The 19,031-nt window shown below is 39.2% G+C and overlaps 1 protein-coding gene across 2 annotated transcripts in view; it reads left to right on the top strand.

The window, feature by feature from the left end:
* The window catches only part of LOC139713680 (tyrosine-protein phosphatase non-receptor type 1-like), a 92,017-nt gene extending 74,376 nt beyond the window's left edge, over positions 1–17,641 (top strand). Inside the window, exons 6-10 of one of the 2 annotated variants that reach the window (XM_071625384.1) lie at positions 1,215–1,424; positions 3,800–3,976; positions 6,076–6,290; positions 7,526–7,660; positions 17,515–17,641. In XM_071625384.1, the coding sequence (XP_071481485.1) occupies positions 1,215–1,424; positions 3,800–3,976; positions 6,076–6,290; positions 7,526–7,660; positions 17,515–17,593 (816 nt within the window). In that variant the 3' untranslated portion in view covers positions 17,594–17,641. Of the gene's footprint in view, positions 1–1,214; positions 1,425–3,799; positions 3,977–6,075; positions 6,291–7,525; positions 8,446–17,514 lie in introns of those variants that run through there. The other variant, XM_071625383.1, reaches the window with a different exon arrangement.
* The last annotated feature ends 1,390 nt before the right edge of the window (positions 17,642–19,031 follow it).

Below are 19,031 nucleotides of genomic sequence, written 5' to 3'. Positions count from 1 at the left end.
TCATTCAGGTTTATTATCCTTTTATCACTCAAATATTACTCAAAGTAAAAGCCTCAATACATAAATGCCACTGTAATGCCCATACTTCCTAGATGAGTAAACTGTATTACCAATTACTCCTCCTTTGACCCATTTTTTTTCAATACTTTGTACATTTTCAGAAGATACAATAGTATGAAATAATTCCGGAACTGCTCAAAAAACTCGGAAATGTGCCAGTTCCATGAATTGTCACCTGTAAGTGACTCAATTCATTGGTGGCAAGTACAGATTGGATTGTATCCAACATGTTCTTGGAAAGCTTCAAGACAAAGTGGTTTTGATAGAGAATTTGTTGTTATTTGACACAGATTATGAATGGATCTATGGGCTTTACTACTGAAATCAAATTTGTGGTCTTTCCTGTTTTAATGCCTACTGATGAACAATCATCATCACTTTTTTTGTTGTTTTCATGCGCACTGTAATTAAGAATCTTCTCTGTATTTGCAACTGCTCTTTCGAGCTGACAACAAACCTCAGCCAAACTTCAGGGTAACATTGAATAGCATTTGTGTGAGGAAATTGGGGGGGGGGGGGTGGTGTGAATATTGGTGAAGATCGTCTATTTCAGTTAAGAGATTCTTGTTATTGACAATATATCACTTCTTTGTCTTTCTGATCCAAACCCTGCGTGGGATTCCAGTGATTGTACAGAATTAATTCGAAACAGATTAATGGTAAAGCTCTCCTTACAACTTCTTCCATAACAAACAAAAAATGAATAAATGAATTGCAAAACATCTACAGGTACCTTTGTAAACGAGCCTATGGACCACTTTGATCACTATTCTCCTATTTTGACAGTGGTCATTTATTGTGGTAGCCTTTTCCTTGTTTTACCATGTGTAACACTCACATCCAGACTTTTGGTCGTCAAAGGGGCTGGAAGGATGAAACCTTAGTGGTATAGCAAATAAAGGAAAGAAATATGAAGTACTTAATCCTTCTGACATTCAGCTGTGTGTGTAATAACCATTTATATCACCACTCTCAGTTATATGATTATTTCTGTTCTGACAAAGATAAGGAATCTTTGGATAGTGTTGGTGTTTTTGTTTTATTTTATTCATAATGACAATTGGTATCATTAGTGAGGTAGGGAATTGAAATTGTGAAAATGAACTGTCTTTGAGACTTAATCCAGAGTATGTGTTCTCTTTTCGTCCTGATAGTCACAAGATACCAAAGAGATTCTCCACTTTCACTACACCCGGTGGTCAGACTTCAGCGTGCCCCAGTCTCCAGCAGCATTCCTCCACTTTCTTCACCACGTCCGCCAGTCGGGCTCCCTGCTAGACAACGTGGGACCACCCGTCATTCACTGCAGCGCTGGGGTCGGGCGATCCGGTACGCTCTGTCTCGTAGACTCATGCCTTGTACAAGTAAGTAGTCGGCCCTGGCAGGATTTTGGGGAGAGATCCCCTCCACACATGTGTGATGATGATAATGTGGCCATGTTTACCCGTGATGTCTGGACTGCTTTTCCAGAGGGGTTCTGCTATTCTCATTTCCCCAGCATTAGAGGGTACTCATTTTAACACATGGGCATAAAGGGACACCTGTATGCATACATTCATGATGATACAGGTGTTCTAAGTCCGTTTATATAAACATCTGGGGGATTTTGTGGTTTTTCTTTTGGTGATGTTATTTTTTTAAATTTCATTTTGGTTTTTTTTGTACATGTGACACAAGCATTGCTTCCAGGCAAATGTCTCACAAATCAACATACTGGGGGAAATCTGCGTAGAAGAACATTTGTCATTTGTCTTATGTGAGGTAAACTGTGCAACTTGAATGCGCCGAAAGTTGTGGAGATTCATACTGCAACATTTCAGAAGTTGCCCACATCTTATTCTTATTCATCTGGTCTACTTCGTGCCTGTTTTCTTGTCTTTTCAATCAAAAAGCAAGGTTGCTGTGTGTGATGATTTTTTTTTTTTCTTTTGGGAAGCTAATTCAATATGAACAACATATCACAAGATAAAATTGATGATTTAAATGGTAGAACGAGTTGTAAAGCATCTAGTTACATTGGTATTGTCATTTACAATTGGTGTTTTTTTTTGGGAGGGGGTTTAAAGTCTTGCTGTACCTTTATCAGATCTTTGCCATTAACTGAATGGAGAATTTGATCATTTTCCTTGGTTGAAGAACACCCTTCCCTATGGGAAGTTAGTAATGACTCCTGTATTGCCAGTGTGACTTAGCTAAGGCCAATGGTTAGCTGAATGATTGCTTTAGAACACTGTTTCACAGTATATTTACTAATCATGTCTACCCTCTCAGAAGAAGGTTACAATGGCAGCAGAACCTTATGGCATGTGAATTTTTCCCACCAGACAACAGCCAGTGCTGTCACTGTGTAGCCACACTGGCCCCTGTGTATTGGTGGTGTGCTGCAGTGTATCACACCTGTTAAAAGTCCTACGATTTCTGTAGCCAAATTCTGTTTTGCCTAGCTGGAGCTTGTTTTCGCAGAACAGGAATGTAGGCCCGTTCGGGGAAAGCTGATGTTTAGTGGATGATGGTTAATGTCTGTAACGGAAGTGAGCAGCTAAGATTTCCGTAAGCCAATTCATCGAGTAGATGAAAAATGTCTGTGAATTCCAAGATTTGTCACATTGGTAGTGTCAGTTTTTAAATGAACAGAAAAAGAAAATCACCCACAACAAAGTGCATGTAATAATAACTCTGTTGAAATCTGATTTGCAGCTTTTCCTTGTAAGTAACATTCCTGTAGTTTTCATAGATAGGCTATATTTTGTACTCATAATGAGTGTTTGATATAAAATGTTGTTCTCAAAGTTTCGAGGATAAACTTTAACATTCTGATATTTCACCATGGCAAGCATTTTGGGAAGGGATAAAACAGGACAATTCTAGCTTCAAGTAAGTACTGGGTTAAGAGTATTTGTGTGCTTTGGTCCATGCCATTTGATGTCTTGTGAGTTTAGACATTAAAGGGTGTGTACAGTTCTGGTTGAGGTGAGGATTTAGCTTTTAACGTTTTGCGAGATATTCAGAAATCACTCTATGAGATGTCAAAGATCATGCAATTCTAAGGGGTATCAAAAGTTTATTTGATGAAAATCGGTTTTGAAATGGCTGAGATATCATAAAACAAGGTGAAACAAAGAGATCCTAATAAAAGGCGTGGCCTGTCGCCTTTCATTATTATCACTTTTTTTGATATCTCAACCATTTGAAAACCAATTTTCATCAAATAAATGTTGAATCCTTCTTAAAATTACATGCTCTTTCATATTATTTCATAAAAGGTTTCTCATTATCTCACTTAGGAATGTTATAAACCTGAATCCCCACCTCATCAGGGAAATCAGGGAAATCAGGGAAAATTATTTTACTTTTTTCCAGTGAGGGAAAAGTCAGGGAATTTGATAAAAATGCCTCAAATCAGGGAAAAGTCAGAGAATTTTGATTGGCCCAAAAATCAAAAGTAGTCAGTAAGACTCTGTTATATTTTGTTGCATATCAAAACAACATCCGCTGGATGAAACTGGAGGAAGATTTTGTATGTGTAACTGGAAATGAGTTGAAATAGTTATCAGGGAAATTTGATACTTCATCAGGGAAAAAATCAGGGAATTTTATTTTCTTGAAATGGTGGGAACTCTGTAAATGGCATTCAATTCCTTCTTTTGGTTGACTGGTCTATCTACAGCGTTTGGTTAATAACAATGATTTGAAACTTACAAACTGTCTCTTCCTTCTCCTGTCCCGACCCCGCCCACAGATCGAGAAGAAAGGACACACCTCAGGGATGAATGTGAAGCAGCAGCTCCTGGACATGAGGCGGTATCGACAGGGTCTCATACAGACGTGGCAGCAGCTACGCTTCTCCTACTGTGCCATCCTCGAAGGGTCAAAGGTCATTTTGAGGGGAGACTCACTGGGCTCATTAGTGGTTGAGGTGGGTTATTTTGTTTTCAAAGGATCCACACTCATTTTTCTTTCCGACTTCTAGGAGATTGTCCGAGGGAAAGATCTTGTTATGGCCAACCATCCACACTTCTCCTCTCCATCAGTCTCCCCAGCTGAGGGGAACGCGTTCGGTTGAAGCCAGTGTACACAGTGGCGGATCCAGGGGGGAGTGTACCGGGCACACGCCCCACCCCCTATTTTTTTGTTTAAAAAAAAAAAAAAAAAATTGGGGGGAGGGGTGCACGTGCCCCCCTTTAATTTTGTAAAGGCACCCCCTCTTTACGGAATTTGTGGATCCCCCCCCCCCCCCCCCCCCTGCTACAGATCAACATTGGGCAGTCAGCATGCACTCCAACACACAGGTTTGCTTTACCAAGCCCATTTGCCTGGTTGGCTGCTTCTCCAGGGCAAGTAAAACTCTTTGTCTGGCAAGTAAAATCAGTGGGCACTTGCCCAAACACCCACCTGGACAAGTGAGAAAGGTGTCTGTTGTAGTGCCATGACAAAACATGTAGAAGCAGCAGTTAGTTGTAAACTGCAGTTCTTGCCTTCCATATTGTATGCTTGCGCAGGTGTGATGTATTCGGGCATCTTGTGTTTCCTCATTTCTCAATTTTGTCCTGGAACTCAACGTCTTTGCTATTGATAGGGGGGGGGGGGGGGACACTTTCCTTGGACATTAGGAAAATAAAGGAGAAAAAAAATCCCTCCTCACTGTGCATTCTTTAAGACCCTGGGTGTGTTTATCAACTAATGTCCGGTACAGATTTAAGGTTTCCAAACAACATTTAAGGAGCTTTGGGCAGTACATAAATGCAAAGCTGTGTGTATTATGGGGTTAGAAACAAATTTCTGAAACAAAGGGAAAAGTGTGATCTCAAAAGTATTTGAGCCAGAAATGCGTTCCTGCAGAGTTAATAAACGCAAAGTCATTTTGAAATGCACTTATAGCTTGGCCCTGCCCACGCTAAGGACTGCCAACTACACATCTCCGCTCCTCGCGTCAAGATGCACAATGGAGCTGCACAGTAGTGACAAGGCCTCCCAATTGACTTACAACAGAGTTGATAAAAGCAACTACTCAAGAAACGTAATCCGAAAGGCTTTTGAAAATGTGTTTTGATAGTGGGTATTGAAACGCATTCAAACGTGAGAAATGTAAGTGTAGCCCCTGTTTCAGATGTATGTGAGTGCGTGCAGCATGTGTGGCTTTTCAGGGTTTGTTATGAGCTCTTTCAGTGGCAAGGAAGGGAGAGAGTTTTCTCAATCATCATAAGAGATGTTCGATTCTCCATCTCTAGTTCCTGGAAAGAGAGGCAACACCCAATCAAACTTCTCTTTCATGTAGCATGCAATCCTGCCCCCCCCTCTCGAATTGCTTCGCATGACCTGTGATTGTTGGCAAACAGTATCAATCCCTGCATGCCTCGGCATGATTTACAGTATCTGGAGGTCTGGTAATGAGCTTTATTCCGGAGTAGCTGAAAGCAGTAATATAATGGGTTTTTTCTCTCTTTTTTTTTTGGGGGGGGGGGGAGGGGGGGGGGGGCGTGGGGTAGAGGAATGCCCCTTTCTCCCCTTTCATGAACATGAGGAGTATGGACCTTTACAAATTTTATTTTCTATTTGTTTACTAGTTATGAAGTCTAAAAATCTATAGGAAGGGAGAATAGCTGGCAATTATGACAGTTGCAGCCAGAATTGTAGATTGTTTTAAAGTTGTCATAGGTCTGGTTGCTTGCAACAGATACCCTGGAAATTAACCTGAATTTGCATGTGGTATGCAGATTTTGTGTGGGTATGTGTGTGACTGTTTAGGTAAGTGCTTGTGTGTTGTGTGTACATGTGCATGAAATGATTGCTTCACATTAAGTGCTTGTGTGTTATGTGTATGTATGCATTAAATGATCGCTTCACGTTACACTTCCGGCCTTTCCTTGTCTGGATACAATGTGTTTGCTGTTTTATGTCATCTTGTATTATGTTGTAAGCATGCCTAGTGGCTGTGCAACAGAAAAGCCACCTGACGTACAAACGTATGGCTATTATTGTAGCGAACCATTTTTTTTTTTGGTCATGTGTGCACAGAATGATGCAGACTGTGATTCAATACCCCCTCCCCTGCCACCAAAGAGGCCCCTCTCACGCCCCCAGATGATGACCGATGTCCAGGCAGCGACACGTGAGGCTGAAGAGAACAACAAGCAGAACAAGACGAAAGCTGTGGCCAAGGATGGACTGGTGGACGGCGCTCAGAGAGCCGGTGTTGTCGATGCCTCGTCAAATGCCGATAAGAATTCCAGGTTTGCCTATCAAATGCACAGTGCATATTTTTTCTGTGATACATTATGACAATACAGCGATGGTTGTAAATAAGCTTGCCAACATTATTAGGTAATAGTGAATGTTCAATAATTTTGGGAAGATACATTATCAATTTTCAGCTGTAAAAAAAATGGGCCTCACAGGGCTCCATTGGAGACAAAGGTAGTGCTTTGTCTGTTATGACAGAGTGATTTCATCAGAAAAAGAAAAACCTCACGAATTGACACGCAAACTTCTGTCCAAAAAGGAGCGAGTTTGAGCCAGGGTGGAATATCGCTAATGCATTCAGCAGCCAGGTTTCCTCTGTCAAAGGAATTTGGTCACATCGCTGATGTTAATTGCCAGATTGATCTGGATTCCGAGGACACTCTGGGGGTGTAGACATCAGAGCCGATGCAGCGATGCAACCTACAAACACTGTTATTTAGATTATATGACGATATAGACGTCATTGCTAAATATCAAATTATCATCAAGTACGAAAGGTTATGGTGCACCACCTCATGTTTATACAGCAGTGAAATTTAGAAAAAACTCAAAGCCTCTAATTTTTTTTTTTTTTTTTTTTTGGGGGGGGGGGGGTTTCATGTAAGGTTTCAGTTATGGCATTAAAAGTTGACTGCATTCTTGAAAACACTGATAGAAAGAGCTTTACCCTGTCCACTTTTAAAGCCATTTCATGGTGATTCCTGAGGGGCACCCAGTAAAGAAAGAAGATTGCACATTGGACAGTAATTCTTTGCCAAATATGTGTATATTGAAAACAACACTCAAATCTGTCTGCCTGCTGCCAAAAAAGCCTTCAAACTCGTCTCCTTGAGGAGAAATAAAAATTATTTGACATATTTTACGTGCAAAGAGCAGGCAGCTGCATGACCTCCTCCAACACCCCTATTCCAACGCGTGGAAACTCTGCCCCACCCTCAACCCCTCCCTTCCTCCTTCCAGGTTTCTGTGCAGTCATATGAGCCAGGTACTGTCAATTCTAGGAGCACCTGAATGAAAGCTGAACATTGGCATAGTTGTGCTGTCAAAAATTGGCAGCTGGACTGGAACGCTCATTTCATAAATGGAATGAGTGCACTGGAGAAGTACATGTATTTGTTTGTTGTAGAGTACTGCAAAGCCACTACTCAAGAACGTAACAAATATGAAAAACAACCATTTCCTTTTCATTTTTTTTTTCTTCTTCGTCTCTAATCTCATCACCCAGAGTCCAAGACAGGGAGGGGCAGGAGCTACGGAAACGCAAGCGAGAGGAACGGGAGGAGAAGAGCGCCAAACTGAACGAGAAGATCAACGAGATGAGACGCAAGCAGCGGCGAGCCGAGGCCTGGCAACAGAAAAGGTCATTAATACGTCTCGGAATGGGGGTTGGGGTCGGGGTGGCTGTATCATTAGCGGTGGTCTACTTCTACCTGTCCTGAGATACTAAGAAAGAAAGAGATATTAAGCGAGTGTGAGAGAAAGAGAGGGGATGGACTCTTGAAAAAAAAAGAGAGATAGAGAAAAAATATATAGGTTACAGGGCATCACTTTAGCAAAGACAAAATGTTCAGAATTGTGATGCATGTGAAGAATAGGAAAAGAGACGTATAGTCTTTTGAAAAAGCTACCGAGTTTCATCTCCCCCCTGTGGCGTTGGGACAGTTAGCCAATGACCTGCCCAGGACGTAGTCTAAAAGATGAGTGCATAGCTATCCATGTTACAGCAGTGCCTGTCACCTTTTCTGACGTTTTCTTCTGGCTAGTTAGCTGGTGGAGTTCATGGTTTCAAATGAAATTAAACCTAAAAACAGCACTCAGAAGAAATTCAAGGGAAGAAATTCTGCATAACCAGAACGATAAGTGAGTAAATATTAATGCGCCACTGTCTGTAAATTTTTACAAAATTGCTATATGGAAAGGCATCCAGAGGATTGGACAAGAAGACAATCCCATGCTTTGCTGGGCAACCTTTGTGTAGTCCTTGTTTGGATGGCTCGGCGCTGTTGGTGCCAACCAGGTAAATCTTAGCACTCCACGCCTTATTCATTCCATAGGAATTTGTCTCCTCATGAAAAAAAAAGAAAGAAAGAAAGAAAGATGAAATTCAGTTTTGTGCCCCAAAAATGTGCAAAACAAAATGTTCATGTCTGGAAGTTGAATGCTCACTGATTCTGTTTTCAGGCACACTGATCTATTTCAACACTCGTGTGCTAGCCCTAGAAACAGAACAGGCTTGATTCTAGCTTGGTATTTTGTTTTGATCCTTTCTTTTTTTTAAATTCAAAGTATTTTTTTTTTTTTTTTTTTTGGTGCCAGAAACTGTTGTTACTATCAGTCGTGGTAGTAAGCTGTGAGGAGATTAGTCGTGTATACAGGGTTGTGTGTAGGTACATATCATGACTTGAGATATGATATGATTTGATATTTGTCCAAGCCGTCCTTTCATCTGTCCTGCTCATTGGCAACTATGTGTATTGGGAATGTCTGCGCTGTCTAACCATGTGCTGTAGGTGTGTAATGCAAGAATCTTTATAATAAGTAAATGACTGTGGAGTGTGCTCTCACTCTCTCTTTTTGCTGGGAATCAGTTTGTTTGTTGGGATGTACTGTCATAAATCCCTAGGAATGCTGGGCTGGGATACAAAAAGATAAAAGGCAGGTGTATCGGAGAAGAGAGGTGCTGAATGCAGTCAGCCCTTTTGATGAGTATAAGCCCAATGAGATGGGTAGAACAGAGCCACACTGTATGCACAAGTTCTCCTCTGATTTCCCGTCACATGTTCCTGTAATGGAGGTTTTATGGTGCTTTCACACAGGGGTGTGAGAGTTCAGAATATAAGAGTTTTTACTCTACCCCAAAACCCACTTCATTTTTGCAGCTCAGATGCATTGAAATGTACACAGTTTAATGCACATTAAACATTTTTTCACGAGTTTCAGCTTCTTTTTTTTTATATACAAGATCTTTCACATTAAATCTGGCATAACCATCTTGATGCAATTGTTCACACCTGGCACGTTGTGTTCAAATAGATTGCTAGCTATGATCCACCATCCACTTCAGCATTAATAGGTGATCAATCACCCATTCTTTCTTGGTATGTTCAGTTTGCTACTGCACTCGAGACAAAAAAAAGCACTCATTTCTGGTTACTCGGCTTACATTTGTGCCAAGGAAGTTGTGTGTCGTCTTAAGGCATTGCTGTGTATGTGAATCACTGAGATATAGTCGGCGTACGGTGGATTATAAGAAATGATGGAATAGACTTGTCAGTGATATGATGTGTCTGTCAGAATGTGTGCCAGTATAGTGTTTAATGATCTGCTTTCAACCGAGTAGTTGGTTGTGCTGTGATGTTCCGTCAGATTTAGTACATAATGGTGATCCTGTGTCAAGACGAAACGAACAGATGATCATTGTGGTGCTCAGAAGACTGTGTAGTGTCAACATGACGTGAATATTTTCTGCTCCTCTAACATGGAAAAGAAGCTGGGGATAGAGGTTTGCTGCTTGTGGGTTGTTACAACACTATGCATAGTGCTTTAGATTAGTAGTAGTGTTGGTATTTGGAGATTAAGGTGACAGTGGACTATTTAAGGAGTGAAGATGTTCACAAGTGATTATATCCCTGCACGTTGCAATGATTTGGACAAGTCTATGCACTGTGTGAAGATATGAAAATACATCTGTGTGTCCCGATACATGCAGGCCACTTGCAGGAATATGTTAAGTTGTACACTGACATCACTATGAAGTGAAGAGTGTATCAAACCATCTGTTATATCACAATGTGATATGATGATTAATTTCATTTCTGCAAATATGTTGCAGAACCCCATTATGAAGTTTGTGCAAATGTGATACTGCAATTCATTTTTAAGCCTCCGTTTTCAGACAATGCTATCACTATGAGTCATTGTTTCAAAAAGCCAAGCTGTCTCAGTGAAATATCTTGACTACCGGTACAGAGTCATACTTGGTAGAAACTATAGAAATCTACTGCAGATTGTGGGATGAGGAACTCAAACGTTGTATGAGATCTTTGTTTGTTTGTTTGTTTGTTTCTGACATGTTAGTAGTGTAACATGTAGCACATGCATCTTTGATGAATAACATATTTTAAAAAGATGTTCGATTATTTAATGAATATTCAGGGCAGGATTTCTTGTTTTCTGTATTTAATGCCCCAGAAAGATGCAGGAGGTATTTTTTGTTTTGTTTTGTGTGTGTTTTTGTCACTGTTATCATTCCACTTTACCAGTGATGCACTACGGATGCATTTCGAGCATTTGGCATCAATGGGTAAGCAATGCTGCTATGTCAGTCCAGATTTAATATTGTTTTCATAGTTGTATCATGCAATGCCATACTTTAGGAATGTTTAAGGTTGAGTCTTCAAGTGGTCAGTGTTTGTCTCCATCGAAGCAGTAGAGTTTCTGCAACAATATAACCCCATTGCTGTAGTTTCTACTTCCTTGGGAACCAGATTGTTTTTTTTTTTTTCTTCTTTTTGTTATTTTTTTTTGGGGGGGGGGGGGGGTGGGGAAGCATTGCTTGTGTCATAGTTATTTGCTTGATGGGAGATATAACCACTCTTTGTCAAGTTTATGGCGAGTTGGTTCTCAAAACCAACTGATGGCATTCCCTAACACCTGTGTGGTTATTTTCTTTGATATAAATCGCCTCCAGCAGACATGAAATTGAGGTGAATCGTTTGTGTGGCAGACCAATGGAGGCTACCACGCCTGATTGTCAAAACAGTATTTTCTCCGACTGAAATCTGTCAAAACTATCATCATTACAAGCTGCAGTAGAGGCTTCTAGCATTAGTATTTCATTGTGACGTTTGAATTGTAGTGGTGGAAATATTCAGGAGTATCTCTGCGAGAGGTAAAGCATGCCTGCCAGCTGTACATGTGAAATCAGAACATTTTTGTTTTCTTACTTCTTTTTTTTAAAGGGAACAAGAAGCTTTATTTATCCGTGTGGTCCTGTTTCTGGTAATATCTTTTGATAATGAAGTTTATGTGGAAGATTGATTGACAGAAGTTCCTGTTTTTGTTTTGTTTTTTGTTTTTTGTTTTATTCCCATTTATTCAAATTAATTAATTCTTGCATTTAGTTGTTTTTGCTGCAAACTAATTGACAAATTGCCCTGCACTGACGTAAATAAGCACCGATTACTCAGTGTTTAGTAATAACCATGATTGAAATTAGAGAGTTGGTTTGAGTCCATCCTGAGCATGTCTGCCCATGATTTTCATCATGGCCACCACGAAAACACTAAATAATTGGTGCTTATTTACGTCGATGAAGGGTGATCTGTCAATCGGGGGGGGGGGGGGGGGGGGGGGGGGGGGGGGGGGTGTTGAATCAACCTCCCCTTGACATTTTCCGCGACCATTCTGCCGTGCTCACTGACTTTTTACTTTCAAGTCTCGCACTTCTTTTGACACCATTTTCGCAAAAATCGGACATACCGTTACGCCGCTGCATGACCTTTTATTCATGCTTGTCAGACCGAAAATGGCTCAAAAACGTGATTTTGTGTACAAAGTCTAGGCAAATAAAGTTTTCTCACCTTATTCAAAAAGATATGATTATTTTCACTTTCAATGGCTGAAATCAATTAATTTTAGAATAATTATGCTTAAAATTGGTTCTGCAATAATTTTTGTGGACAAAATACGAAAAAAACAAAAGGTCGAAAGACAACGAAATACATAAGAAATTAATAAAACAATAGAATACATAGGAAATTAACTTTGATACCAGATTTTTTTTTCAAGTACATTGTTAGGAATGCTACAAGGAATAATGTCACCAAAAATTAGGATGCCATTTGCTTTCTTTTCTGAATTAGAGCAAAATTTATGATTTCACGAATGTTAATTAATGTAGAATATAAAAAATTATTTAAAAAAATTATTTTATTTTTTTTATAGTTTGGGATATTACGCAACAAGTAATGTATGTGCCAATTTTCAGGGCAATTGCACGATCGACGGCCGAGATCTCAGGGGGGTTTGAATCAACCCTCCCTCGGCCACAGAACAGGCCAAAAAGCCCGGCCTGGTTAGGGTTAAATGAGCTAAAAGATGGGATTCTGGTAAATGCAAAGATTTTATTTCACTTGCACAGTGCCTAAATTTGATCATAGGGTACTGTGTATGCCATATCTTTTGTGATGGTTTTGGGACTTAGTGTTAACTGATTAATAATCAAGACATTCACAGCACATCAGCACATTGCCTCCTGTAACACTGATACAATGTATATTGTCTCCAAAATGGGAAATACTAACACTGCTTCTTGGAAAAGGATGACACTCAAGACATTCTCAGTCATGAACAAAACCACTTGGGAATTGTCTACAAGTGTTGATTCATAAAATATATGGCATACACAGTATTAGATGAAATTCAGATATAGCCAATATATTCATATGTTTATTCATTAAATGTATCAGATCATAATCATACTGCTAATGCTATCGTCATCATATATCATCAATATCACAATTATCAAAAGTCATGTGAATTTCATCACCAGTAGCATGGATAGATGAAGAGAACTGCAGAACCAAACAAATTAATCTGAGATCTTGGCCCCACAATAAAAATCTATTAACCGGTTGAAGACGGACTGATTTTGCTACAACACACATTTCCCATAGACACCTGCCCGAGTATACCCAGAACTCGTCCTCAACAGGTAAAAGTAATCAAATGTCAATCACTGCAATCAATAGTTACTTTATATTATTTCACGTCAAATGGATTTCCTCTTTCCGAACAATTTTTGCTTAGCAATGAATTATTGAATGTGGTGTGTAGGGCTGGATAAAGTTTATGCTTATTTTTGTTCTTTGTTTCAGTAGTACAATTGAGATCCAAGTACAGCATTGTCATGATAGACAATATTGTGCGGCTCTCTCATATGAGAGCAGTGGGCAAATTTTTTATACCTCTTGGTGCAAGCATACATTTTTTTTCCCCAATGTATAAGTGTTCTCTTTGTCAATTCAGTCAGCATTGTATGAAAACTTTCCATTATGAATCTGATCAAACTCAGAGAGAATTGATACCTATTTGTAATGCTGGAGTCAGAATATATTTCCATGTGTCCAAGAATGTAATTATACTCGGCCCGCTAGGTTTTGTTCATTCATCCTGTGGTCTGTAATGCAGCAGGTATTTGCTGAAAATGATTGCAAGCACATTTAGTACGCATTTCGGTATTGAGTTTCGGTCAATATCAATCATGCAGCCAGTTGATATCTTTTCTAATATTTCAGTACGGGTACTTGTTTGTTTGTTTATTTGTTTGTTTGTTTATTTGTTTGTTTTTTCCCTTATGGGTGTGGGAGTAATTTTATACATGTATCTGATATATGAGATATCAATATAATCATGTTCATTTTGCAAACAGAATCATTTCTAAAGTGAAGTCATAGGTAGCCTTCCTAAATGTGATGTATGCAATGCAAGTACTACAAGGTGTTAGATGTTGCTCTGTGACTTTTGGAAACCAATTTTCAAACTGAGAATTTGTATATGAAATATGAGGGTTGTGTCTAAATGCAGGTCTCCTGGGTAGCTTTGCCTGCATTGTGTGCATACATAGGCAGATTTGTCATCATAACAAAGCCCAGACTCATTTATAATGTGACTCTGACATCATTTTCCCTTTCTGTGTTTTTCTGTGTGTTTTGGTAATGAAATGATGAAGCTTATTATATTTGTCCTCCTCAAACCTTGCTTTGAGGAACAGGCTTCTGCTTTGTGGAGGGTTAATTTCCCCACAACTTGTCCTTGATATGCCCTGAACAGAGCTACGAATGCAGTGCAGTTAAGTCTTCATTAGCGTGTGACATTTATGTCTTAGTGGCCAATGGCCAATGTGCAACCCACCTCGCTATATGGTTGGAATGGAGCAAATCTCAATCTGGCAATTGAGGACAGTGGTCATGCGCCCTCTATTGCTTAAACACAGCCAGTGTGCTATTCCTTATCAAGTCCTGCAACTTTTTTTCGACGGTGTCACCAATTAAAAAATGTTCTGCTGCAGAAAAACAGCAGCAACAAAAAATATTAGGATATTTTATAGATTATGCAACACTTTGAATTGATGACAAATTGCTCAAGATAGTCGAGGATGCTCTTAAACTCTCATTGCTTTCTAAGCTGTTTTTGATCTGAGAGAATGTGATGAAATTCCAAAACATGTAAGAAATCATCCATTGACATAAAGTACAAATGTATGTACCGTCGTGGTAGTCGCACTTGGTTTTTTTTTTTTTTTTTCTTTTCTTTTCTTTTCCCTGCATGAAAATATGTTGCCCGTAATGTAATCGAAATTGGTCTGACAATGTCACTTCATTGACTTTTCTAGCAACTGTCTGAATGATGAATTCTTTCATTTGATTTCATACACATTGAGAACAGTTATATAATAGAAGTGTGATAGAAAGGATTGCACAGACAATGGCAGAATGGCTGAATACTTCCGCAAGTGGACACACTGTGGAAGCCGTAAATCATTTTGCATTTGTTGCTATGGATATTGTAGAGATTCTTCTTTTTTTTTTCCTTGTGAGAAGACTTACAAGTTGAAAAGTGGGTGAGAAAACAAAAGGCCATTAATGAAATGTGAAAATTAAGATTGTTTCAGGCTAGTATGGAAAGGATACTGCTCTGGAAATATGGATATTCAGCTTTGAATTTTTATTTTTTTAATCTGTCACCTAAAAAAAAAAGAAAAAAGAAAAGAGAGGACAAAATTGCCTCCTTTTTATCTTGTTTATGAACTACCTCTCCAAAAGAAGAGATTTATTGATCACATGAGCTTGAGTTGTCCGTATTCTTTGAAGCTCTTGATCAATGATTTTGTGGATATCTGTGAGGTTTGTCCAGGGGCCTGTTGCATAAAAGTTACTATTGTGGTAACTTTGCCATCCAATGGTAACTACCATGGCAACAATACTCAACAGCCAATCAAAATCGAGAATTCCATGGAAGTTACCATTGGATGGCAATGTTATCATAATAGTAACTTTTATGCAACGGGCCCCAGAACTGGACAGCTTTGATAAGTGCTGCAATTTAGAAGTTGTTGTTGGTTTTTTTTTTTTCAACAATCCTTTGTATTATTGCCCGTGCCATCATGTTGATCAATGTGTGGGATGTTTGCAAGGGTAGATGTGTGTATCCCACCTCAGCCACCCCTTGTCTACGGCCGAGACAGCACGGCGATTTTGGTGCGTGCCAGGAGGGGAGAATGGACCGAATTTTGCAAACACTGGTCGGAATGCTGATACTTTACGAATGGGTATGCTTTCGTCCAAACCAGGTTCAATTCTGTCATTTGTATTTTCGTTTGGGTAAGCTGCATGCAAAATTAAAGAAAAACGAAGAATCAAATGTCAATGGAGATGAATTATATGTACCTCTCTTTGGCGGTAAAGTTCTTGGCGCCATGATGAAGACGGTGAAAAGAAAAACCTGTGAAGTTTCATCATGAATAAAAGTGCAGAGTATCTTTGTGTGGAGGAAGTGAAGGATGTTACACTATCTCTGTTTGTACATCACCCAGTAAATAAGTATTAGTTAATATATTGTACAAATGTGTATATTTGTTTGTGCTTTTATTTTTTATTTCTTTATAGGGAGTCATAATTATATCATGAAAGTGTGTAAAGTCCATAAAAAAAGATTTGAAGAGATGTCTACCTACTTCATGATTCGAAATTATGATATTTTTTTTTCTATCGAAATGATAGCAGTGATGAGCCAGTACTTGATTTATTTTTTCTTAAACAGAAGTATCTTTCATGTATTTGTTTGCAAATGACTTCTAAGGCATGAAATAGGGGAGGAAAGAAATCATGAATATTCCCCATCTCCTGATCATTGTCTATGATTGGTAAAGCAGTGTTGGTACAATGAACCTGCCCCTGATATATATTTACGTGAGGGGATGTGAGTAGGGTATAGGAGATGCAGTGAAAATAATCCAGTCAAATTAAGTTGCCTTACTGTGAGGAAAATAAGTTAGAGGACCCAATACTCCGTCGAGTATTAGTGAGGATGAAGTGAGATATTTGTGAAACAAAATGATATGCAGGAAGCGTTGATGTAAAATTGCTTGTGCACTGTGTGCAGACTTCTTGAGGGAGGGGTTAAAAGAAATAAGAGCAGATACAATTGTGCGTTTTAATGGCAGTTGCACTGTATATGCATCTGCAATAAATATAGAACAAAAGGAAATTGGTGAAGTCTGGTTTTTTTTTTTTTTTGGGGGGGAGGGGGATGGTGGGGTTTGAGGGAGGGGAGAGGAGATTGGGAAGAGCAAGGTGAAAGCATGAGTCTGTCAAAAGCATATGTCAAGATGTTGGTATTGATGTTTAATGGAGACTTGGCACAAGTTTCCATGTTGTAAAATGATTGTACAAAGACTTCTTATTCTCATTAAATATGTACATGTTACTCTCCAAATGCTAGAGTCCAGCAGTGTTCTGTGTTCTGTGAAAGCTCCAAGTGTCGTGAAGGGTTGCCTGACGTGTGTTGTTTGCGCCACTCAAGACCGGTGTCATACAATGTATCTGGTGATGGGCAGGTTTCCCCCGAGCCTGGATGAATGTGTTTGGGAAAGCTGTGTGGATTGTAGGAAGTGAAAGCTGTAACTGGTGTTGTGCAGTCCACAGTCCTGGACTAGAGAGGGCAGTATGAAACAATGAAAGTAATGTCTACAGTGACTGCAAACACAAGGGGAACTGGGTGGGACGAGTGGGGAGAGAATTTGTGTCCTTAGTTTTATTACATGTCTATCTCTGTGTGTATGTTTGCATTGGTGTGGGCAAGTTTATAGGTTTATTGCAACATTACACACAGTTTGTACTCAGTTCATTAATAACCTACCACACACTTTATTCACTCTTTATGATAAGGCTCCTTTTCCAGCAAGTCTAGAAAGCTCCCTGGTTACATGTATATGTATATTAAAAAGGAAGAAGAATTAGGTAATTCTGCAAATAACAGAACAAGCTGGTTGAAGTGAAGCAGGCATTAAATGAATTTTTAGATGGCAGAAAAAAAAAACACCCACAGCTTTTTGTTTTTATGATTGCAATATTGTCTTTGAAAACGAGTCCAATACAGAACTTAGCTCATATCCCCATGTTGTTGTTTTCATTTTTATCTCCCTGCTTGTAGGCAACCCCTGGAGGTGTCTCTCAAATCAAGCTCGCGCAGACCCAGGCCGGCGTCGAGTAGATCGCCTCATAAATCTTGAATCAAAATCAAAAAGAAAAAGCAGAGGAGAAAGAAAGAAAAAAAAAAAGACTGTACATCAATATTTATGTTCATTATCCTTTCTGGGGACCCATCAAAAAACAACCAAACAAACAAACAGAAAAGATTCTGTTGTAAGAGAGTATCAAAAACATTTTCTTTTTTTTTTCTCGGGGTTAGGGGTGAAGGGGATGTAAATTCTGCAAGCCTCCATTTGGGCTCACGATGGAATTTCTGGAGCAAATCTTCCACCCAGGAATTCATCTCTTTGACCGTGATTCGGAACCAGATACAGAAAATGACTTTGATTTTAACCATCTACTGTCAAAGTGGAAATTTTCAAGCATTTCGTGCAACCAGAAACCAGCACAAAAATAAAAGCATGCGAATAGGTTTGCCTGCTATATGTACCACTATGTAATGTCTTGATCCATGGAATTAAATACCCTACACTCTATTTACCGAACTCTTTATCTTACTCGGTAGAGCACAAAAAAATTTCTCGCGTAAAAATACTCACTTTTACAGTAGTTGAGGGACTGGGTACACGCTTATTCTTGCAGTTAGGTAATAGACTTTAAAGAATGTTGACAATTAATTTTTACTGTCTACACTTAGTCCTGCTGAAATGTAGACATTCTTGCAAACTAGACCAGGAGACCAGGAACTAGGGGGAAAAAAAAGAAACAGAAATATAGACTTCGATTTTTAAACCTCTATACCAAGAAACAAGTATTGCTGTAGGCATTCATAACACATAGATCTAACCTGGGAAAAACAAAGATGTGACTGTGAGGACTTTGGAGAAAGTAGATTTGAGCAAATTTTCCCAGCAAACACCACACATAGAGATTTTCTTTGGTTTGTCCTGCACACACTGCATATTTTTTGCTTGTTTTCAAAGTTGATTTGAAACCCTTGATTTGAACTTTTTTGTGGAAAATCTCTCTCTCTCTGTCTCTCTGTCTCTTCATTCTCTTCTGGTCTGCTGTTGCCAAAGAAGAGAACAAACAAACAAACAAACATACATTCACCATGCTTTTAGATGTGGAGAATGTAAGGACGGAACCTTTGGAAAATATGGGTGTTAGTTTTTGTTTTTTTCTCCATTTCTTTTAAGCAGTCCCCACAAATGTTGGGTGGATGTAGCCCCCCTTCCCACTCCCCCCCCCCCTCGCTCTGAAGGGTCCCTTCCTACATACAAGGAACAAACCCTGAAATGGATAGTGTGGCAGATGAAAGAAATTGAATGGAGATGCCTGCATGCATATTATAGGTTTTTGTATAAAGTGAATATTGTGATAAGGTTAAAGTCCGCTTCATGCTACAATATGTGACCTTGCATCACAAAACCCAACAAAAAGTCACCAGACATGTTTTTTTTTGTTTGTTTGTTTTTTATTCAAGGGCACACACTGAAAGAGCAGACTCTAAGCTTT

The sequence above is a fragment of the Diadema antillarum genome, unplaced genomic scaffold (genome assembly GCF_040938485.1).
Source record: "Diadema antillarum isolate AM-2024a unplaced genomic scaffold, OU_Dant_1.0 seq00002031_RagTag, whole genome shotgun sequence".
In the NCBI taxonomy this organism is placed as follows: Eukaryota; Metazoa; Echinodermata; class Echinoidea; order Diadematoida; family Diadematidae; genus Diadema; species Diadema antillarum.
The sequence above is the reverse complement of the archived record's forward strand: the minus strand, read 5'-3'. Positions and strand labels throughout refer to the sequence as shown.